Source organism: Malaclemys terrapin, chromosome 11, assembly GCF_027887155.1.
Source record: "Malaclemys terrapin pileata isolate rMalTer1 chromosome 11, rMalTer1.hap1, whole genome shotgun sequence".
Lineage (NCBI taxonomy): Eukaryota > Metazoa > Chordata > Testudines > Emydidae > Malaclemys > Malaclemys terrapin.
The window spans coordinates 2165052-2189157 of NC_071515.1; the positions used below are offsets into that span (position 1 = coordinate 2165052).

The 24106-nt window shown below is 42.6% G+C and overlaps 1 protein-coding gene across 3 annotated transcripts in view; it reads right to left on the minus strand.

Annotated features, from left to right (window-relative positions):
- Positions 1–24106, minus strand: part of DIP2A (disco interacting protein 2 homolog A) — a 206368-nt gene that overhangs the window by 83836 nt on the left and 98426 nt on the right. For all 3 annotated transcript variants that reach the window (XM_054043479.1, XM_054043478.1, XM_054043480.1), the window contains 3 exons: positions 15827–15946; positions 8118–8363; positions 701–829 (listed from right to left, as the gene is read on the minus strand). In XM_054043479.1, coding sequence (XP_053899454.1) covers positions 701–829; positions 8118–8363; positions 15827–15946 — 495 coding nt within the window. The remainder of the gene's footprint in view (positions 1–700; positions 830–8117; positions 8364–15826; positions 15947–24106) is intronic.

A 24106-nucleotide genomic window follows, 5' to 3' on the forward strand; every position in this document is an offset into this window, starting at 1 on the left:
GAAACCATGTGCCATGCTTGCCACTATCTGCCCTGAAAAAAAAATTATGAACATATTGGAATTAACCAAATAATATAGTAGACGCAGCCTGATGGCTAATACACCTCGTGCTGAGAAAGCAAAGGATCAGGTGTCAAGAAAAACCATATGGTGAGGGAAACGTGCATCTCTGAACCACTTCCTGGCCACAAGCCACACAGCAGCTTTGAACCAAGTTACTGGCTCTCTCTGTCACAGTGCTATTGAAGCTCAGAAGGGAGACTGAGCGTCCAAAGGCAGAATACATGATCTTCCAAAATACAAGCGGGGGGTAGAACAGAGTGTCAAAGGCATGATTTACAAAACATCGTTCCAGTCAACTTCACTTCACGTTTGAATCTTTTACTCTGTAAGAACAGTTACAATCCTATCTCTCTGATCCCTAAGCTTCAGTCCCTGCCATATACACACTGAACTACTCAAGTCTGCATCTGAATGACATACATACTTCCAGAAAAGAGATTATCCAAATATTACTGATGAAAGTCTAACCGGAAAGCTATAACCATTGCTGGCACTGAAAAAACAGTAATATAATAGCCTATGGTACACTGTATATGCAAGTCAGTACGACGGCAAACATTATATAGACCCTCTGTCTATTCAGTGATGCAGAAAAATGGCCAGGTGTTGGAGAGTGGGATCATTTTGACATATTCACCATCTGCAGTTTCTAGTATGCTGCTGTTGTAGCCCCTGGGAATTCCTCGTACTGATGCTACTTGTGGTCGCTCATGATGCAAGTGTTCTACAAGACCCGTTGTTACGTCAGGAGGAGCGGAGTGGTTATCTGCGAGGATATAAGAAACAGACACAGAAGACACATCAAACATCTTAGTTATTAATATACAAAGTTGCCTCTCACTGTACACTTATACTTTTCCAGCTTTTTATCTGCAGAAGCCCCATCCCAAGCCAGACAGTAAGAAAGAAAACAGATAAAATATTGCAACAGACACTGCATCTTTGGGATTGATCAGAGCAAGTTTTGGTGGGCCACCAAATCCCTTCTCCTTAGCGAATCTGATCACTTTGGGGTGAAACTAGAGGGGACCCACTGTGGGTGAACAGAAGGAAGGAAGGAAGGAAGGAAGGAGTGAAAGGCAGGCAGCCTCTGGTCCGCTGGCAGAAGGGGGATGCTCCCAGAATCCAGACTAGGAAAGGAAAACACTGAGTTAGGCACTGCAGGGGCGCCTTGCACCAGGAAGAGAAGGGAGTCAATAAGAAAAGGTCCCTGAAGGGAGCCTCAAGCCCAGGGACTGCAGCAAGTGCTTATTTTAGATCTCCAAGGGTACGTCCAGACTACCCGCCGTATCTATCGGGGATATATCGATCCCTGAACGCGCTCCCGTCGATCCCGTGAGGACGGGAGATAAGTCGAAATAAGATACGTCGACTTCAGCTATGCTATTCCCGTAGCTGAAGTTGCGCATCTTCTATCGACCCCTCCGCCCAAGAGAGAGATTTGTGGGAAGACCCAGAAGGCTGAGGACCAAACAGGAGACACAAATGCAGCACAGTTAAGCCCAAAAGATGTTGAGATCCTCATTTAAGGATGGACTTTCATAACCAGGTGTGTGGTTCCTTTGCAGGAGTGCGTGGCCCCTCTGTGGTTAGCTCCAGGCTAGATCAGAAAGGTGTAACCGTGCCTTGTTAATTGTGTTATGCCCTCAATATTTACTCGTAAGGGTTACTGCCTGTCTTTCACACACACTCAGCTAGACTGAGTGAAATTCCTTGTTTATTTTGTGATTCCAGAGAGAGTTTCATTCTTCACCGGACCCTTTGAATGTTAGAGGCCCATGTGGCTCCAATAGCTAGACAGTCTTCAGCACTTGGCTCCAGAGATTATAGCATGGTTGTCACAGCTACAAACACTTAATGTTTCTGCTACAAATGCTCACAGAGGAGTAGGCTCAGGTCTATGTGAGACAAGAGTGAGTTGCAATCTGGTGGGATAAATTCCGTTTAAGATGTGGCTGGTATGAGATGACAGAAGACACATGGTGCACCATTTGCACACATTTTATATTTTAATTTTAAATGGAGAAAGCAGGGGTGTCCCAGGGATGAAGCCACTGAAACAGCTTCTAAGGTTAATGGCTGGTATACATCTGCAAAGCTGAAGTTCAGAGAGGGGTTCCTATGTGGGGAGACTCCTCACATGTACGGAGAGTTAAGTTGAGAAGTGAAGCAACAGTAATTGATTGAAAACTGCCCTCCAACAACTAGCATGTGACGATTGAGATCACACCATCTTCTTCAACCTAGGTAGAGTCTACCCACCTAAGCCTGTGGCAATGACTGTCAGTTACAGCTTTCCCTCAAGAGGGTCCAACCACCCAGGACCAATGTGACACCCATATTAGGGAAAGAGTTCAGAATGCAGCTGCAACTGAAAAACCCACAGTCTGGAAGAAGCAATCAGGCAGGCATCAGAGCTTCAACTGGAGACCCTAGATATCCAGAGTCCTAAGGAGGAGCTGCGTGAATGGAGCAGAGAGAATGAACTACCTTTGCGAGGTAGGAATACCTTGCCCTAGTACTGAAGGAGGTGATCGATGTCAATGAGAGCTGTGTAGTGCGCTAGCACAGCTCAAAGAGACTGAAATCCAAAGGAGGATTTCAACACGTCACAGAATTCTGTATTGGCAAGGCATAGCTCCATCAGAGAAGTTTGTCAAGGATGGAAACTGGATCTTTAGGCAGCTGGATAGAGGACAGTTGGGACTTTTGGGAGCTGGGGAGATCTGGGAGGCACTGGGGGATAAGCAAGTTAGTGAGCTATTTCTGCAAAAGTGATCAGCAATGAAACAGTTAATATCTACAATTACATTAATCATTAGGTTCCAGAGGAAACTATCCATTGAGATGAATGGAATAGTTTTAATTTTACAGAGCTATTATTTCCGTTTGCCTGCAGTCTTAGGACAAACAATACTGCACCAGTTGCATTTAGTTCACAGATCTTCATACCACAAGAGCCAGATACTTTTTTCCCCATTAAAGTTTAGATTCCAGAGCACAATTCTGGGGCACACTCAGGATCAGAGAACACTCTGGGCTTTGATCATAACTTGGCAGTTTGCATCCATCAGATGTGCTCACTAAAATGGCCGAGACGGAGACCACTGTTTCACTGTTTAAAAATTAACATTGTATATTAATCTAGTTCTTACGAATGGAAGTAAACAAACAGCAGTGAAAAGTAGAATCACAGAGCAAATGAAGCATAAACACCTGAAGTGCAAACTTTTCTACACCACCACACCAAGAGGGCTCAATTTAGTTCTGGAGGAATCACCTGGGGGACAAAGGTAGTGCTGTTCTCATGCCTATTCAAATCCTTGATATATGTTGAGAATATCTCCAAGGGGGCCACTTGTGAGGATAGGTTTTTGTAAGCAGACGCTTGTTCATGGCAACAGTTTGTAAGAGTAATCGCCACTTATGGGAACATTTCCCTTGGAAACACTTTCTCTGCTGTGAATTGTCAACACTCCCCATAATAGCAACAGCTGCTTAGGACCAAAAGAGCACGAATATGTTGCTACTAATGAGTGTCTACTGTATTATGCAAGTTGCCTACCAGGTACTTACTGGAATTGGTCCTGCTTTGAGCAGGGGGTTGGACTAGATGATGACCTAAAGTCTCTTCCAACCCTAATCTTCTATGATTCTACTGAACTGGGATCACAAACTCCTTTCACAGGGACGAAACCCCAAAATGTCAGAAAGTAATATTTAGTCAGTCACTCTCTCATGACAGCCTGAATTGGAAGGGATAATAACGTGGTAATTGAACGTGAAATCTGGCTTTTCAAACCATGTAAAAGGGTTTTATGATAGAATATTGAGTATTTGGCAGACACCCAAAATGTCATTAGTATGTCCTATTGTGCCCAGTTTTGGTTACTTTATTAAAAACGGAAACTTTTTTGCTTTAATAAAGCACTAAAACAAACACTGACTTAATGCAGCACAAAAGGGAAAACTGAGTCGAATGCACGTATGCGCCTCTTAGTGCAACATTAATCCACAAAACTCATATTCTGTTAAATTTACAGGGTCCAGCCTCAAATAATATCTTGCACAGCTCATGATCCCTGAATAAACTCCCCAAAACGATCACTCAAAATCACATCTGCTATGTGGCTTTGTCAATAGAAGGTCAGAAGAATACCACCACCTTTATATTTACAAGTCTTCCGCTGGGAAAGGGAATTGGGAGCCAGTAATAAGATAATCTGAGGGAAAGAATTCTGGGGTATATGAGGACTCAAATTGGGAACTAAAGTGGGAAGCCAGTTTAGACCTACAGATTTGGCTGTATCAGATTTTCATGGTTTGCCTTCAGGTACCAGTCAGTCAAATAGGCCTTTTAAATAACTAAAAAGCTACTGAAATTGAACCAGAACAACCAGAAAAATAAAATAGTTAAAAAAAACACCCAACAGGAATTCAGTTGGAATGGCAAGTGGGTTCTCGCATAAAATCTGGACCCAGATCTACTTCTTTCTTGGGTTCACTCTTCAACCCAACTCTTCTCAGCTCAGCATCGCAAGGCTTGTCTACACAGAGCAGCAACACACATAATGGGGGTGCAATTTCTAAAGCGCACTGACATGCTGAGCATTAAGTGGTCCTTTAATTATTTCAACTGTGCTGATCACTTGTCCTGAACTCACAGCTCACGCTTTTCAGTCCTTGTTTCAAATCCAGTGCCCTTCTTTGTACCTTTTACTATGTTGTTAGTCCTAATTTAGTGTACAGTTCAGAACATAGAATATTCTGAGTGGTCTTCTCTGGAAAATTACTATTCAAAGCTGACTTGAATGTTTCACTATTGTTGTACCTACCTATAGAATAACTTTATAAAAGCACCTTGGAATATAAAATGTGTGCGTATTGTTGAAGTCACCTATATAATTTTGTTCTACTCTACTTATCCTTGTGAACATACTAGTATTAACATTAACATTCCTTCCACAAACAAACAATTCTTCCAATTCTTCCAAGGTTAGATTGCTAATATCCTTCTCAGAGTGATTAAGTACTGAGAGCCCCATAACTCCATTGTGTGAAACAGAGAATACACTCAGAGATCCAATAGGACTTTTCTATTCTACTTACACTCAAAGACCACACGTCTTTTTAAACACTGTCTGAGGTTGAGCAGCACTAATGGCTGACACTAACTGCAGTTCCAGTACATTCTGCAAGCCTTCGAACCGGCAACCAGGATCTGGCAATGGTGCAATGCCACCCCCAGTTCCCCATATTTATAGAGCTGTTGGGAGTAGGGGATGTTCTGAGGACATGAACGAAAACATCCCTGGTGGGAAGAGAAAGATGGGCCCAAACTTATGGCTGATGGTTGGTTTATATGTAATGAATTGTTCAGACTAGTTACTAATGGATACACATTCATATCATTAAAAACACCCTCAGAAGCCAGCACTAGGAAAGGAGAGCGTACTACACTCAGCCACAGAGCTGAACCGTTCTAGTCAGGGTTAAAGAACAGTGAGTAGAGAGAGCGGTGTGCAGCTGCTGCCTGTGCTTTTGGGCAAAGAGAGAGAGAGAGAGAGAGAGAGAACCAACACACTTCAGCCTCTAGGAGCTTTCTAAACGGGGCGGCTCCAGGCACACCAGCGCAGCAAGCGCGTGCCTGGAGCGGCAAGCTGCGGGGGGCGGCCTGCCGGTCGCTGTGAGGGCGGCAGGCAGGTGGCTTTCGGCGGTGCGCCTGCGGGAGGTTCGCCGGTCCCGTGGCTTCGGCGGCAATTCAGCGGCAGGTACGCTGATGGCGCGGCACCGGCGGACCTCCTGCAGATATGCCACTGAATCCATGCGACTAGCAGACCGCGCGCAGGCGCACCGCCAAAAGCTGCCTGCCTGCCGTGCTTGGGGCAGCAAAAAACAGAGCCGCTCCTGTTTCTAAAACACTAGCATTTCAACATGGAAACAAATCTTCTTGCAAAAAGTTAAGACCCAGATTTCTTTCCTATTCATTTCCAAAGTGGAGAACAGATCTCTATGTAAACAGAGGAGGGAGCTGGAGATATGAGGAAGGGACACACTCCCCACCCCAACAGAAGCTTCCTGAGAGGGGGAGAAACATCCATATCTCTATCTGGGCTTCCATTAATCCCCTGCTACATTAATGAACTGGAGAAAATGGCCCATCCGGGGGGAAAGGGACTTGAAGAATAGCAGGACAACTCCAGTTCCTACCAGCAACTGCCTGTGGAGAGTCCAAGGGAGCCTGCTGCTGCAGAGAACTGGGGCACCTCATGGTCACAAGAGAAGATGGAGGTGCCCTGTTGGAGCATGGATATGAATTCATGGACTGGCAGCTTCTCTTTTCTTTCTTAATTCTAACGACAGGCTGTAGAAAAACAAAAGCTGGTGCTTCAAGATCAGCCTGAGGCAGGAAGCAACTGGGAAGCAGGCCAGCAAGGAGCTTAGATGGGGAGGAGCTGGGGACGAATCCTTTCTGGCTGAATGGCTGCTTCCTTCCTGATGGAAAGAAGACAGGAACACTCCCCCCATGTATCACAACCAGTGCCAATCACACCATAGGAAACCAGATTTAGCAGGCTGGCTGGGTTTGAAGTGTCATAAATGAATTGTACTACATTGCTGTATTTTCCACGCAGATACTGAAACGATTCAGTCTAGAGGATACACCTAGCAGATTGCATAGATCATTGTGCAAAGTCTGAGGATGGTAGCTGGAATGGTGGAATTAACTGAATATTTGATGAATATATTCATTAACAACAGTCTTTTCAGTTAAGTGTGCTTCAATTAGTGTTGGAGAAAGGTCTGTATGTTCATTTTGTAAGTCTAATGAAGTGCTTCAATATAATTCAGCAGGACCTCTGAAATATTTGCAGAGCAAATGTCTGTGTATAATACATACAGGCAACAGACCCATATAAACAAAAAAGTTAGATAAGTAAAGTGGCCAAGTCCAGAAGTTTTAAGACAGAACTCTCATTGTCTTCAATGACTGTCACCTGTGTACGCATGAGGTAAGAACTTCAAGATATGGAGCAGAGGTTAATTAAAAATAACTCATTTTATGCTGTATTTTTAAACTTCTTCAAACCATTTGGTAGATGTATTGAAAATGTACTGTTCCCCACTCCCAAAAGGATCTTTTAGTATTATATTACCCCAAGACCATTATTACACACACACACACACACACACACACACACACACACACACACAGCATCAACCTTCACCAGTCTAGATGAAATAATCCCTTACACTTTAATTCTGGAAAGAAAAGGAGTGGGTTTTCTCTCTGGTACCACCGAGTCTCCCAATTGCAGAGGACCACTATTCTGTAAGAACTATCTAGGATGCGTCCAGCACTCTGGTAACCCTGAGTTCTAGCCCCTCAGTGGTAGGGAGAATGAGGCAGGACTATTGCTTGAACGCGGGTTACAAATACATTTGGTTCAACAAATAGTTCTATGCTTTTCACTTCCGTTCCAATATTAAGTGTCATTCAGTACTTGTTGCATAACTTTCCTCTAGATAATAAATCTATACCCAGATGCATTGTACACACACTCTGTTAATCCAAACGTTTAAAAACATCTGTGTCGGCACCTAATCTAAATGTAAATCTTGTATAGCATTCCAACAGACCTCTTGTTCATGGAGGTTTTCCAACTAAATTACCTTTGAATACCAGATCCTGAAGTTACTTGGGCTAGACAAGTGGATGTCAGAAGGCATGTCCTGAACACTTGATACCTCATTTTGAAATTGTGTTTCTTATGTACTAGAAAGGCACCTTTGATTCGATTTACCAGGACACTAACATTTTAGCAAGGGAATGCTTGTTGGTAATTTTAAGTATCTATTTCTATTTATAGTGGAAAACAATACATGACACATACCTGGCCTGAGGATCGTACACTTTAATAGGAATACTCTTAGTAAAGTATGGCACTTATGAGAATACCTGACTTCCGTGTATAACCACACTTGTATTTTTCAGCTTTGCTTAACAATTGATTTACTCTTTTTCGCTACAAACAGGCAGTTCTTTTACTAACCTAGCTGAGCGTGGGCCATAAGATCTGCAAGCACAGTGGCAGCAGCGGTGGCAGTAGCGGTATTGGAAGCAGCAGCAGGTTTCCCTCCTGGATGGGATGAGGTGGAGGATGCAGAGGATGAGGTGGAGGAGCCCTGGATAACCCGGTTAAGCCAGGGCTCTACGTTGGAATGGCTCTGGAACGGAGTGGAGGTGATCCGCCCTTGCCGACGTAACGAGCCCTCATCTTCTGATGCAGACGATGTGTCTGTGATTAAAATAATGATGACAGGCATGTAATGTAGGAATGACCCAATAAAGGGGAACATGAAGTCTTTCCATGTTCTCCATTTGGCATTGCTCATGCACTAAACATGAGACGCATGTTCTAAGCATATGGCACATTCACATGCACAAATTCTGTTCCATTGCCACCCTTTCATAGTGGTAGTGCTTAACTTCGATACAGGAGCATTAGAAAACAACGTCTAACACAGCAAAACATTTCATTTTAACTGCTTTATTTGGAATGACAAAAATATAATCTGCTAAATAAGCCACTTCTGCCTAAGCTATTGAATATATACAGTAACAACATGGCAAAGGACATATACACACTTAGTGCTCTCTATTTTTGGATAGTCGGAGCAGAACTACCCCCACAGCTAAGAATTAAAAGTTCAGCATTGTTTTCCATTTGAACCCCTGCATAACTTGATTCCTCTTTCTAGATTCACAAAACAATGCCAGCAAAAAGCACACCCAAAGGCCAGCTCATTTACTGCTAGTAAATCTGGGCTGCTCAATGAAATATTTATTTTACATTTGTTTAGTTTCATCACAACTATAATGAATTAGGAACCCAATCCAAAAGGTACGTGTATTCCAGCTAGTCCAGTGCATGACACGGCTGAAACTTATTAAGGCCTTTTGTTACAGTGGTGGCAGTCACATGGCTACAGCTAAGGTTTGATCACTCCCGTTTTAACTGCCTGCTTCAAGTTACTTAGAACTTTCTGAAACTTTCATCTTCTGGACTCAAATTTCCCATGTTAGAAATCATCACCTTTGGGCAGAAGACAAACAGCTCAAGGAAATAAGGTTTGCTTGGCGAAATTCATTTTGTCGCATTATGGAAAAATTCTTGCCTTTTTTTAAAAAACAATAGTTCTCCAGCCAAAATAGCTGAGGTCTGAAGCTGAAATTTGGCATGGAAGTAGCCGTTGCTGAAGAGGGTGCATGGCCTTTTCCTAAGAGAAATTGTTTTTTGCGCTGACAGAGCATCTGAACCTCAGTGTTCACAGCATTTATTTTATTTTTGCTCAACTCATTAAATGAAAAATGAAGGAATGACACATGGCACACACATTATCAATCAATGAGTTTCATAGCAAACTGGTCAGTAATCAATAATCTAAATACATGAACACTGAAAGGGATAACTGAGGCTGAGGGAGACGCTGCTGCAGACTAAGGTGAACAGAAGCTGAGCAAAGGCCCTGGCCAGCTTTCTGAAGGTGTGAAATTGCAGAGGAAAGGTTCCAACCAGCCTTGGAAGGCATGAAGGGACTGAGACTAGGGCTGAGGACTCTGAATGACCTACAGGACCATTCGCATTCCCTCAGTCTCCATCAAACCTCACTGGGCTGACAGGGTTCTCCTGGCCATAACCTGACAGGTGCTTTCGGAGCTCAGCAGCTGGGGAAGTTGCCTTGCTGGGGGAGTTCCTAAGCTACACAAGAACAGGCATTGTCCTTTGGTGTAGCTTAGGATCTCTGCCAGGCCAGAGATTTCCCAGCAGCAGAGATCCGGAGAGTCACAAGAGAAGGGTCCTTTCGGAGAAACAGCAACAGGGCAGGGGAGGAGAGGTGTTCAGATGGTCTAGAAGCCAAATAGTTTCAGATGATGGCATTTACACTGCTCTGTACCATTTGTGTAAACCAGCAAAATCTTGGAGGCTGAAGCTCCTCCTCGGGATATTTTTCTTCCAGACTTTTTCAACTGATGCTACATGGGCAGGTGACAGAGTTCATGTGGAATACCTGCAATCTTAACTTTGGTATTTCCTAACCTTTGGTAGATTAACGGTTCCAATATAATGTACTATTAACATAGCTTTGATATGGAATTACATGAAGAATCCCAGATTACATATAGCAACAAACATGAATATTGCCAGATGCTTCATACATTATTCCCTGGGGTTATCAAGAATTTAACACTTCCAGTAATTTGAGAATCACTGGTTTTAAACTGTGCAAAAATATGAAAATTCGAGATCCCTCTTGTAAAGAGAGAATTATCCAGTGGCTTCAACTGGATCCAGTGGGCTGAGTGAAGCTCTAATATCATCTGACCATTTCGCCTCAAATTATGGATTTATGCCAATCAGGACATATTTTGAGTAAAAATATATTTATCTGTAACAATAGTTCTTTGAAGAGATACAGCTGTCATAGATCACCAGCCTTGGATTTGTGCGCTGCGGATAATACTTCTGGGGAACTCCCAGAGCTTAAAAGTTCTTGGCTGCTGGCTCTAGCAGGGGCCACTGCAGCTGCCTTTCTAAGGGGCCAAAGCATAAATCCTTAATGCCTGGAACTTGCACTTACTCTGAGGCTAAAGGTGAAAACTGAATATGCAAAAAAAAGTAACCAAAGAGGATTACCAACCCCTCAAGTATGAAGGGCACTGGGTGGTGATCAATCTCAGATATATCTCCAGAGAACCATAGCGACAGATTAGTATGTTTCTTGTCACCAAATACATATGCTCAGATAATGTTCCATTCTTGGTTCTTGAAGAGCTGTGCAGAGAATGCTATGTCTGCCTTACAAATCTCCCTAATGAAATCTGATCACAGGTTAGCTGCAAAAACCAACATCCTTTGGACCAAATGTGTATCAGCATGATATCTGAAGTCACAATTCAATAAAATGTATGTAGAAAAAACTCACATCCAGATGGATGCAAGAACATGTTAAACATATTAATAGGATGAGACAAATTGATTAAAAGGGAATTTAACAATCTCACAGGATTTTATTCTTGAACTTCAGCTTAAGTCACTAGGACATGCAGCTTCCTCACCCTGTAAGCTGAAGTTACTGCCACCAGGAAGTGACATCTTGTATGAGAAACTTCAGTTCCCAAGTATTAAGAAGAAAACTTATTTAATGTCCGAGCCACACAGACAGATTAAAATGTTTACACACACTAAGTCCTACACAGTTCCTGATGCCAGGAAATTGAAAATGATGTACCTTGAAAATTACTGCAAACAGCAAAGCTAGCTGGTAAAGGTGCTATTTGGAAAGAAGTCTCTAATCCTGACGTATGAAGAGCAGTGTTCATGAGTCTGAAAAATGATCCACGTGGGACTTGCACTGTACACCCATCTGCTATACTATTTCCAGGCAGTTAGGGGAACCTCAGAGACCAACATCCTTCAACTTTAACCCCTTAGCAACCATGCTGATTGGGAAATGTATTCAGGCTTGGATGCAGAAAACTGCCATGATTCCATGTGCTCGGATGTGGCAAGCTTCTCAGTGCAATGGGATTGGCTATCAGCATTTTTACAAGGTCAAGAACTCTATTTCCTTGACTAAGGTCAGAAAAAAAGGTATTGATCCTCTGTTGGCCAAATATTTACTGCCAGAGGATATTCAGACATGCAATTTACCTTCCTAACAGATTGGGAAGACATTGTCCAAAGGAAGCTTTTTGGTGATGCACACAAACACCTGTAATTTTGTGTTCATAGAAGTGGCAATAAAATTATTTTCTACTTGACCAGCCCCTGATCCAAGATACACTAATGATCAACTTAGCCTGTTTGTAATCATGTTATCCTTTCCTGACTTGGAAGGGATAACTAGTAATGTTTTTAGGGTAATGTGCAATCCCAACATCCTCATACAGAAGGAATGAGTGAATCAACTCTTCCATATTTGTTTATATAAAATGAGGTAGCATAGCTGGCTGTTTGGATCAAAGATACCATTTGGGTTACCACATATCTTATGGTCTGGACAGCATTTAAGACCATCCTTGCCTGCAGAGTTTGATGTAGATTTTGTTCTCTGAGACATCACGAACCCTAGAAGGTGCGAAGTTATGCCATGTGAGCTCCTCATCTCAGGCAGGATGCATTCATAGTTACTACAATTTGGACGAGAGTAATTTGGGAGACTTTCCCAATTACAGGTTGTCCCTGAACTTCCACTCAAACATGTATTGTAGTTTGTCATTCAGATGCAATGCAGGAAATGTGTGACTTGCAAATCTCGAGACTTCAGGGCCCACAGTGGTTGCCTCATACGCAGGAGTGTTGGGAGTAACATGAACACCCCTGTGGCCATGCTGTCCAACGTTTTCAGCAAGTCTGTGTTGAAACCTTCTGACTGGCAAACCTTAAATTCCATGTTTTGTCCTAGGGTACAGTCTTTTTAGATGAGCCCCATCTAGCATGGGTCGCATAACCTTCAATTGTCTGAGGAACAAGCTTAGACTTCCTACTGACTCCAGCACTGGTAGAAACTGATTCTTGTCCAACCAAAATGACATGCTTCTTGATGGGCCCATCCTCCAAATAAGGGGAAACATTTGCTCTTATTCTGTGTAGAAACATTACTAAGTATTTTATGAATTCATGCAGCACCAATGCAAAAAAAGACTTAAAATGGTTTAGGAACTCTCTCCTTAGTGACATGGAACTTAGCTGGGTGATGTACCCTCTTGTGTTTATAGACCACAGCAAGTCCCAAATTACATAAGCAGTCACCCTCACCTAGGAAAAACATGATTGTTTCTAGAGATACCAGTTGACCATTTCTTTCACTAGATATAAGTTGTGGTCTTTACTTCCTCATAAGGACCCTGCTGGGTGCACTTGGCACCCAGCTACCTCAGCGACAGGCATGTCAGAATATACATATCTCCCTTCGCTAGCAGGCGGATGATACTTTTTAAAGAGAATGTATATCCTGCAGTTTCTTCCTCATACTGATGATGTCAAGGACATTCTCGAGCAGGGCACTTTGAAGAAGTTTATCTAATCTGAATTCTGTAGCCATGCTTCATAAACAGAACTCAATGTGCCTGAGGTAATCAGGGTCACAAGGGGAAAAGGGGCTAGTTTCCCCTCCCTCAGGGTAGTCCTCCTGAGTAGATAAAAGATGACTGGCTGCTTGCTTTAAATTCTATCAAAACACCAGATTTTTTTGCTTCCCAGATGCAGGGTTCAGAATACTGATTGCTGTTGGAAGAGAGCCAGAGAACTAGGAGCATCCCTAAATCTAGTACAAATAATAGCTGGCTTCTTTGCTGGTGCTTTCCCTTGTCAACTCTATGAGGCAGGAGGACTGGATGGCTGCCTAAGTAAATAAACTGTGTTTGAGAAACACACTTCCCATTTTTCTCCAAAAGGTTTCCATCATCATACAAGCCCCAGCTGTATCTCTACATAAAAGCTCAATGTTCACTACCATGCATGTCTGTACGTTTTGATTCTGGAGTGAGCTACTTGTGATGCCAATCAAAGGTAGTTCAGACCTGATATCATGCTGTTTCCAAACACCTCTAGAAACCACTTAAAATGTACTTCAGGGAAGAAAATTCACAAAGATGTGGGCCTTTCCCATTCCAAATTGGTACAAACACACATGCTGAAACAGACATTACAGACTGGCTAAACCCTTCTTCTGAAAAAATGTGGAACTGCATATTGTCAGGCTTCCTAATGGTGACAACAGCCTGTGACACAAGTCTTTTGTTAGGAAGGAGAACCAGCAGCCCTTGTAACCAAGTATTTCCTTTTCGTAGATCTATCAACCATCAGTTCAGGACTGAGTGGGTGGAAAACATTCCTTTATTTGCAGGGGGAACTATCAGCAGATACTTCAAATGTGTCCTGGAGTGCTTCCAGAGAAAACAGAATGGCCAACATTTTCTCAATAAATAGAGGGAAATTCCATTTTGGTTTTGGCTTTTATAAAGAAAGAGAAGGCTGTGGAATCCAACCATTTTTTCCTCTTCTGCCTCAGAAACTGGAGCACTTATGATGGCAAGTAGTTTTCCACCAAGCCTGAGGCCAACACTCCTGTATGCTCTCCTATTCACAGTACGCTTCATCCTAGACAGACAACCCAAACTGCTGCAGCGATACAGGAAGTTGTAGGACTGATGTTGCTGAAAGAGGCATTGACCATGATTACTCCAAGACACCACTGCTGATGGTTCAAATCACCTTTCCTGGACACCGGATTCCCTAAGCAAGGAGGATGTTTCAAGGGTTCTGAACAGACGCTTCAGATTGTCTACTTGCACATGAGCAGACCCAGGAGGAAGCTCTGCAGTCTTCACCTGCAGCTGGGTGCTGAACCCTGGTTCACTTGAGGCTTTTAACTGTGAGGCAATCCAGGCCAACTTGAAGTCTAACTTGTGAAAGTCAATGCAGATGTCCAAAAGAGACTTCAGACACTCAGGCTGGGAAACCACATCCCAGCAATCACTGTCCATGCCCCAAAGTAAACCTGTCATTGGTTATATTTTTCTGAAATTATTATTATAACATAACAGAGTCATCAAACAAAAATACTCGCAAAGTTTTTAAAGGTGATTAGATTCTCTATATCTGAAAGACAAAAAGGGTAAAGGAGAAGAGAAATAGAAGATATGGACCATGAACTTAGACTGCCACAAATATCCCTTCAAAGTACATTTTTATTAATAAAGGTGGGCAAAGAATCCATAAAAATGCATTACACAAAGAACATGTAAATAGCAAAGTTTTCTTCAAAGGCCGAGGGAGTGAGAGAAAAGATGTGGCCCAGCAAACAGGAGAGGCACAACAGCCCAGGCAGTACTTCCGCTGATGGTGCTAAGAAATGGAACGGAGGTGAAGGCATCAGAGCTCACTGTGGCTCTACTCCAGGGCAGCTCACAAAAGGACCGTGACAGAATCAGTTGTTCAAAACTTTAGAGTCGGTGAGAAATTCACTTACATTGGCATACAAGACACTGACCCCAAAGTACTCAGCTTGCTAGAACAGCATGTATCTGCAGAATGAGGTTTTTCTTATCCTTAAGATGATCTGGGATGAGAAGGCAAAAGGCACCTAATATTTTGTCTTTCCTCTCTTTAAAAGTAATAGAAGTAACAGGGTGGGGCTTTTTGGCTTTTTTTTTTTTTTCTAAATATATTTTGGGCTAAACACTCTTAAATTCACAACAAGTGATGAGCTCTAGGCATGAACCGTAAGTGATTTAAACAAACTAGGAGGCTATTTTACAAACAAGGACCTTTTTCAATAATTTAATTTTGTAAAGCATTTCTCACCAGCCATTTTAAAAAAAGGTATCTCATGCAACATTTAATAAAGAATCTACAAAGCTTTGACATATTTTTGCCATGATGATACTTTCAGAATGAGACTTTACAAATGAAGATAAACAAGTTTTTGTGCTTAAGAAGGGCTACTATTCACCCTAAAGCTTTTCTAAAATCTTAAAAAAAGAGACAGAAAATCTTGTGGAAGAAAAGAAATGCTGACAGTGACCAAATCTAACCTACATTTTAGCATCAGGACTAACGTTCACATAGCATGCAAGAAGCTTACTGCAACACATGGGAGACTTCAAAGTCAGTAGAATAAACTGCATTCACTCACTACATTTGCAATGTTAAGTTTACCTGACAATGTTTATGTATGCTGACTTATTAGATACCTGGAGGAGTGTATGTTTCTACTGAAGAGTGTACAAGAACAGAGCGTCTTTTTGAAGGCATGGGCATTTTCCTCTCTTTGTATTTAGCCAAAGCTGCTTGTACTGCTTCAGTGTGGACATCTAGATAGTAATAAACAACAACAAAAACAGTTATGAAATGAAGTAAAACTACATTTTCCTTCCAAAACATTATACATGCCATAGATTTAACCTTCTTTACAAATTAGTGGTGCTACATCATGGTTCATAACATTAATTATTTAGTCTGACAATGTATGCTCAGGCCCCTTGTTCGGTAATCCGTTTGTTTCACCAGCACTTAGTTACTAAGTAGAAGCAACATATTTCCAGTCTCAACAGCAGCAGCTTCTTCACCGTGTTGGAGAGTCAGAAAGCACAAAGGTCTAAAGGCCAAAACAGTAACAACATACTTTTAGTTTAGCAGCTGCGATATTTGCATTTACTCATGTACCCTAGCAAACTCAGTGACACATCCATACTGTAAGGTTTCCCCAAGTATGCTGTGATCCCCCTTGAGAGGATCTGAAGGTCTCATGGGAGGTGGGGGAAGGCTGCAAAGCAGAAAAACCTTTAAATTATTCTTCAAAGTCTCAGCTTTCATTTTAAACAGTTTTCGTAGTTACAACTGGGGAGAAAACCTTGAAAACGTGAAGTGAGTAACTGATGCAGAGATGTCTGAGTTTACAAACAGCCTGAAACAACAGCTCTGAGATGTGAACTGTCTTAAAAAACAAGCAAAAAACACAGTGCTAACTCAGATACCAATTATTCTACTTCATATGTTGACAAATACCAAAGAATGTATAAAAAGGAAGTATATTATGAATATATCAGCTATGACCAGAGTCCCTGGGGAGCCAGCTGAGGTCACTCAGTTAGGGTGAACTGCAAAGAATGGGGCAGACAATCCCCAAAGCTGGCGGATATTCTAATACTTAGATTTATCAAACCAGCACAAAACAGCTTCTATTATACCTCACTGGTTACTCAGAAGCCATCAACACAGTCCCCTTATAGCAACCCACCCTCAGGCCTCCATCCAGACACTCAAGTCAAATATGATGAGGATTACTGAAAATCTTATTCATCATATAAAAAGGTTCTACCAATCCCAAAGGATCAGACATATTACCTCCCAGCTTAATAAATATTTCAGATCTTACCCAAATACATGCTTACCAGTGTTCCCTCTAATTTTTTACGTCCATGTGCGGAATGAATTTTATGTGCACCAATATGCAGGTGGTATATGACACAGCCCCTTCATATTGGTGCACATAACAAAATTCATGTGGTGGAGCCGAGGGGTTCGGAGTGTGTGTGTGTGGGGGGTCTCAGGGCTGGGGCAGAGAATTGGTGTGTGTGTGTGTGGGGGGTGAAGGCTCTGGCTGGGGCCGGGGATGAGGGGTTCTGGGCATGAGAGGGGGCTCAGGGATGGGGCAGACGGTTGGGGTCTGGGGGGGAGGAGGGGAATGAAGGCTCTGGCCTGGGGTGCAGGCTTGGGGGCGGGGGAGAGGTGCCTCTCTCCGGCTGTGGCAGTTCCGGCTGGGCCGAAGTAGGGGCTCCTCTTCCCCGGAGGAAGCAAGTCCGGGGTAGGTTCACACTGGGGCCAATGGGGAGGGGCGCCTCTCCCCACTGCGGCAGGTCTGCCCTGGGGGAGGGGCATCTCTCCCCGCTGTAGCCCTGAGCCCCTGCGCGGGGCTTAATAGGCCGCTGCGCAGCCACGTGGCTGTGCAGCTTAGAGGTAACTTAGATGCTTATGGACAATTCTTATTAACTAAACTAAAATTTATTAAAAAAGTAAAGAGTGAGTATTGTTAAAAAAAATCAGTATAGATACAGACTTGAGTACAATTCTTGAGATTAAGATTCATAGCCGAGATGGTGAGTTTTGTAGTTGCGAAGAGTTCTTTCAAAATTAACTCATAGGTTATAGGCCAATGTTTGTATTCAGGGAGATCCAGTCAAGACTGGAGAGCTCAATCTTGGGCTTGAGCTTCCCCTCCATGAAGCATCAAGCAGATCTGAGATAAAAAGGATCAGAAGCCAAGCCCTTCTTTACACAGTTTCAGGCCTTCTTGTGACAGGTTGGAGTCCTTCGGTGAACAATAGGCAATTATGGAGACTTTTTTCCTAAGCATCACTGGTAATTAGTTACCCAAATTAAACACAAGGCAATTTATCCATTAGGCAGTCTATCACAAACTTCAGAGACATATTGACAATGACATTACTGCACCCAAGATTCATCTAAACGTTAATATTTCCCTTTGATCTCTTAATCAATAGCGATAGTGACAGACAGGAACTGCCTGTTTACATGGCTAACATCTTAACAAGAGATGACTACACACATACAATTACAACAAGGAGTCTGGTGGCACCTTAAAGACTAACAGATTTATTTGGGCATAAGCTTTCATGGGTAAAAACCTCACTTCTTCAGATGCATAGAGTGAAAGTTACAGATGCAGGCATTATATACTGACACATGGAGAGCAGGGAGTTACTTCGCAAGTGGAGAATCAGGGTGGATGTAGTCCACTCCCAACAATAGATGAGGAGGTGTCAATTCCAGGAGAGGAAAAGCTGCTTCTGTAATGAGCCAGCCACTCCCAGTCCCTATTCAAGGCCAGATTAATGGTGTTAAGTCTGCAAATGAATTTTAGTTCTGCTGTTTCTCTCTGAAGTCTGTTTCTGAAGTTTTTTGTTTAATGATAGTGACTTTTAAATCTGTAATAGAATGACCATCATTGAACAAAAAAACTTCAGAAACAGACTTCAGAGAGAAACAGCAGAACTAAAATTCATTTGCAGACTTAACACCATTAATCTGGCCTTGAATAGGGACTGGGAGTGGCTGGCTCATTACAGAAGCAGCTTTTCCTCTCCTGGAATTGACACCTCCTCATCTATTGTTGGGAGTGGACTACATCCACCCTGATTGAATTGGCCCTGTCAACACTGATTCTCCACTTGCGAAGTAACTCCCTGCTCTCTATGTGTCAGTATATAATGCCTGCATCTGTAACTTTCACTCTATGCATCTGAAGAAGTGAGGTTTTTACCCATGAAAGCTTATGCCCAAATAAATCTGTTAGTCTTTAAGGTGCCAGTAGACTCCTTGTTGTTTTTGTAGATACAGACTAACACGGCTACCCCCTGATATTTGACACATACAATTAGTATCACTTCTAATTTCTAACAATATAGGTTTGCATTTCAAAGTTCTAGCCTATCTACCATGGAATGGCCCTAATTACCATTTACATTCCTTTCTAACATCTCTCTAATGGGTGACTCTGGGTTATTTAACCTACAAGCTGCTTAACCCTTTCTGGCCATGCGTCACATTTTGTATACAATTTGTTGCAATTATATAACAATGGTAGCAACGGTCATTTTAATTAGTTAATGTCATACCAGCCCTTTCCAAAATGGTTGGGGAAGGGGAGAGTGAGGCAGAGTGCCTCAGAAAATGTATATATTAAGATTTTATACTTTTAATACCACATGGCAAGACTGTAGTGTAGTGCAATTGCTTTCATTTCCCTGAAGCGAACTCAGCTCCCAAAAGTTTGGAAAACACTGCCATACTATAATAGTTGTGTAATTTGTGACTTCTTCACCTTCTCCCTTATTGTTATTTTTAAATTTTAGGTAAACTGGATCTGATGAAAATAAAGCAGTGACAATACTGCCAAAGCCAGCAAGCTTTCTCCACAAGACTTTGCCTGTGCACTTCAATCCTGGTATGCAACCCGCCGGGTATCCCAAACCTGGAGAGAGAGAAAATCCTGCCAGACTATGTGATTGTTTGGGGAAGTTTGTAGATGTCCACCAGAGGGTAGGTAGGTCAAATATATGTTTTCATTTATGAACTAAGTAGGATTCAAACTCATGTGAAAGACTAGTATGCTATATATAAACAGAATATTTTTGGTGAATATTTAGCATGCTGAATCTCACTTCCTGTCCATCAGCTCCTGAATACTAGAATCTTAGCTTAAAATAATTTTCTATTTAAAGAAAAACAAAGCTGCATGCTATCATTATAGTGTTCTCTTCTGGGTTTAAGAGTGATTTGCAAATATATAATGAAACAGTTAGTAGTAGGGTTATGTGTTGCAAATATAAAATGCAAGAGGTAGAAGGGCCATCAAGCTCATAAGTGATTAACTTTTAATAAATGTGGCTTCCCCAAAGTATATTCAAAACTGTTTAAGAAATCAAATTCAGTTGTGTTTGGAAATTACCTGCCCAAAATCTCTTCTTTAAAACAAGATCATTTAATGGGGGGTGGGGAGAATAAATAAAAGCACACCACCTTATTTTCGTTTAATAAGAGACAAGTATGGTTTTGCATCCAACTTTTACTAAGCACTAAAATTCATTTAAAGCATAATTATTCCAGAATTAATGCAGACAGATTTATTAGGCTTGGTCTACACTACAAACTGGTGTACACAGTGCTACTGGCTCTGGGGGGAGGTGGAGTACCTATGCTGATAGGAGAAGTGATACCAGGGTATTGATGTGCATCCTGGACTCTCGAGATGTCCAGGTATCTTGTGCCACGGGGCTCTTCATGTGGGCTTAACAATTTAATAGGGATGCGTCCTTAATAATGGTCCTGCCCAGAGAGGAAGGGTGAAAGGTTGTGCCCATACATACCTCGTGAGAATTTGTCCACCATAGCAGAGAAGATACTACATTGGCAAGAACTGTCACCATGAGGTTCATGGAATGGCAGTCTGGAGAGTATACCAACTGCAGTCATGTCTGAAGGCAATGAAGGTGGAGTCTTCTGAATGAGGTGACCTAGGCGCATGAGGCCATATGACCTACAAGAGACAAACATGACTTCAAAGTTGCCCTGATGAAGTCCATAGATTATGTGGGGGTGAGAACAAATTTTTTGGTGTTTATGCTGACTCCCAGCGAGGAGAGGAGATGTAGCATCATAGAAGTTGACGTGTAGGCTTCCTGGTGGGACTTGGTGACAAGGAACCAGTTGTCGAGGTAGGGGAAAGACAATGAGACCACAGCATCTGACGTAATCTGCTACTGATGAGAATGTCTTAGTAAAGACTCTGGGGGTAGTTGCTGTGTCAAAGGGGAGTACTCGTGTACTGAAAATGGTTGGCGCCCACCATGAATCTGAGGAAGTGCCTGTGAGCAGGTTGAATAAAGTAGGCGTCCTTCATATCAAGAGTGGTAAACCACATGCCCGTTTCTAAAGATGGAATTATAGATGCCAACGTGACTATTGAAAATCTGAGTTTGCGAATGAAGTGGTTGAGATGGCGGAGATCGAGGATTGGTCTCCATGTTCTATTGCTCCTCACTGCAATAAGGAATTCATCTCTTGATTGAGAATACTCAGAGCGTCCCCCAAAGAGGGGTGGGGTGCGGGATTGGAGGAGATAAGGATGTAAACTCCATCTTATACCCCAAGTGGATGACATTCAGCATGCTCTTGTCTGTTATTACACTGAAATAGAGTGCTAGGTGACCCCCAAATGGCATGTGAGGGTTGGGAAGTGTTGGGCTTAGTATTCTGGGTCTCTCAAGCTCCCATCAAAAATGTTGAGCTGGGGGCTGATATTGAGATGCTTAGCCAGTTGCAGAGGAACTTGAAGTGAAGTGGGACTTTTGAACCCTCTGTCTTTGACGTGGTGGTTCACAGGGTCTCTGATGGAAAAACTGCTGAGCCACAAGTCTAGATCTGAACAATGGGCAGTGAAATTTCCACTTAGGGGCAGGTGTATATCTCCCCTACTGAGTGGAGGGTAGCCCTGGAGTCCTTCAGGGTATGGAGGGACTCATCCGTCTTTTGGTTGAAGAGGTGTGATTCATCAAAGGGAAGGTCCATGATAGTTGTCTGGACCTCCCTAGGGAACCCTGACTCATGGAGCCATGACTCCTTGCGCAGGACTTCTGCAGTAGCCAGAGCTCAAGCAGAGGTATCAGCTTCAGATTGGAGAATAATCTTGGCTATCAATCTACCAGAACTTGGAAATGAGCCCTAGACTGCTGCGGAAGGCTGTCAGTAAACTGCAAACTTGGCATCGTTCAGGAAATTGTATTTAGCCACTGGCACCTGGTAAATGGCTACCTTAAACTGGAGGCTGGATGACGAGAAGACCTTTCTCTTCAGAAGATCCAGGATTTGCCCTCCTTATCAGCAGGAGTAGACTTGGGATGTTGCTGTCTACCCCTTTCAGAAATAGCGTGGACCACCAGTGAGTTGGCAGCGGGCTGAGAAAACAAATTTTGCTCCTTTGGCCAGCACATAACACTTCTCTCCCCTTTTGGGGGTAGGAGCGCAGATGGCAGAGGTGTGCTAGCTGGCTCCAGTATGGCTTCACTAACGGGGAGAGCTATTCTGTTGGGTTTGGGTGCATGTAGGATGTCAAAGAGTTTGTGCTGGGAGTCCTGGATCTCCTCGAGAGGAATCTGCAGCTCTCCAGCAATTGAGCGAAGGTAGTCCTGGAACTGCCTGAAATCATGGGGACAGAGGGGAAAAGAAGTAGTAAGAGTCACCACCTCATCCAGAGATGAAGATGGCAGTCTTACCGGTTCCGGTAGAACTGACTCCGAGTTAAATGAGGTGGAGGTTGGTCCCAAACCAGTGTGGTCTTTTGGGGGTGAGGGGGTGAAGGACATGCAGGGAAGGGGAAGAAAGCGCTCATCAGGTAGTTCAAAATCTCCCAATGAAAGGGATGATGATTCTGGTGGCAATGACAGTACTGTTGGAGGGGAGATGTATTCCATGCAGTCGATTCCCCCAGAGATGATGATATCTTCCTGGAGACAGAGAGGCTAAATGGAGAAGGGGATTCCGGATCCAGGAGAGCGAAAATGTCTGTGGGGCAGCAACAGATTCAGATTTCCCTGGTGTGAGAGGGGTTCTACTTGTTCGAGCCACTGGAGCAGTCTCTTTCGCCAACAGAAGTTGGTCCAATAAAAGATACTACTTAACCCACCGTCTCTCTCTAAATTAAAATGTTATATTGTTGTGATACTAAAGCAGCATTCAATAGGAATTAGCAAAACAAATAAAATGTTTCACTTTCCAGACAAGTCCTCCCAGAATAAGATGGCAATGTATAATATTTATAGTTCATGTGAAACTAAACAGCACAGTGAATAACTGCACAGATTAAGACAGTTTTCCCCAATTGGTAGTGTGCGCCCCTTAAAGGGATATGGAAGTCTAGCTGGTAAGTAAGGGTGTGTATGTATGCATATGTGGAAGATATAAATTAAGATGGGTAGGACTTTAAACACCATCTGGAAGATTTGGATTGGAGCTGGGGGGGTCACATTTAGTTTCATTTTCCTGAGAGAGACTCAGCTTTCAAAAGTTTGGGAAATACTGGATTAAGAGGTGAAAAGTAAAAGGAGGATAGTCAGTATTAACTCATTCTATTCATGAATCCCACAATCACAACCTCAATCTTCTACTGCTTTCTCAACTCCTTAACCCAGTGATACTCAGACCTCAGTGGTTCAGAAGCTAAATAAGCGATCAACATTACCCAAAAGAGCCACAGGAGTGTGAACTCATTGTTTCATTACTATATATTTCTTAGAGCAAAATGACTGACCAAGTATTCTACAATTGGTTAGCAACACAGAAAAAGCATCCTGATTGGTTAATAACTTAATTAAATCACGTCGGGTTTTAGTGTCATGTGCTGCAAAGAGCCACAGGAGACACATTAAAGAGTCAGTTGTGGCTCCCGAGCCTCAGTCTGAATATCACTGCTTGAACCTCCCTCCTATAGCCACTTAAGATTTATTTCTTATTTGAAATATCTTTATTTTCAACATTAAGAGGTCTTGCCCCCACAAAATTGGGCAGGGCCATCCTCTTTCTATCAGCCAAGTAAATTAAGTAGTTGGTTTCTCTTCCCTTGAGACACCTTATTCCTCTCCCACATGTTGCCATGAGGACAATTTCCCCACATTATCTAGATGATGATGAAATCAAGTTCACCGGATCTGATCACCAAAAAAATAAAAGGACTAGAATAATGTTGAAGGAACAGTGTTCTATGATCGTGGATTTGGTTCCTGCCCTTAAAGGTACAAACGTCCAGGAAACCACTCCCACTTTAAGTTTTCAAGTCTGATTACCCAGATAAAATGAAAATATCTATTCATCAAACCATTGCCAAACACTTCAAACAAAATTAAAAGAATTTAACCAACAATGGTGGTTAAGGAACAACTAGATGTTGGTCTGCTTTG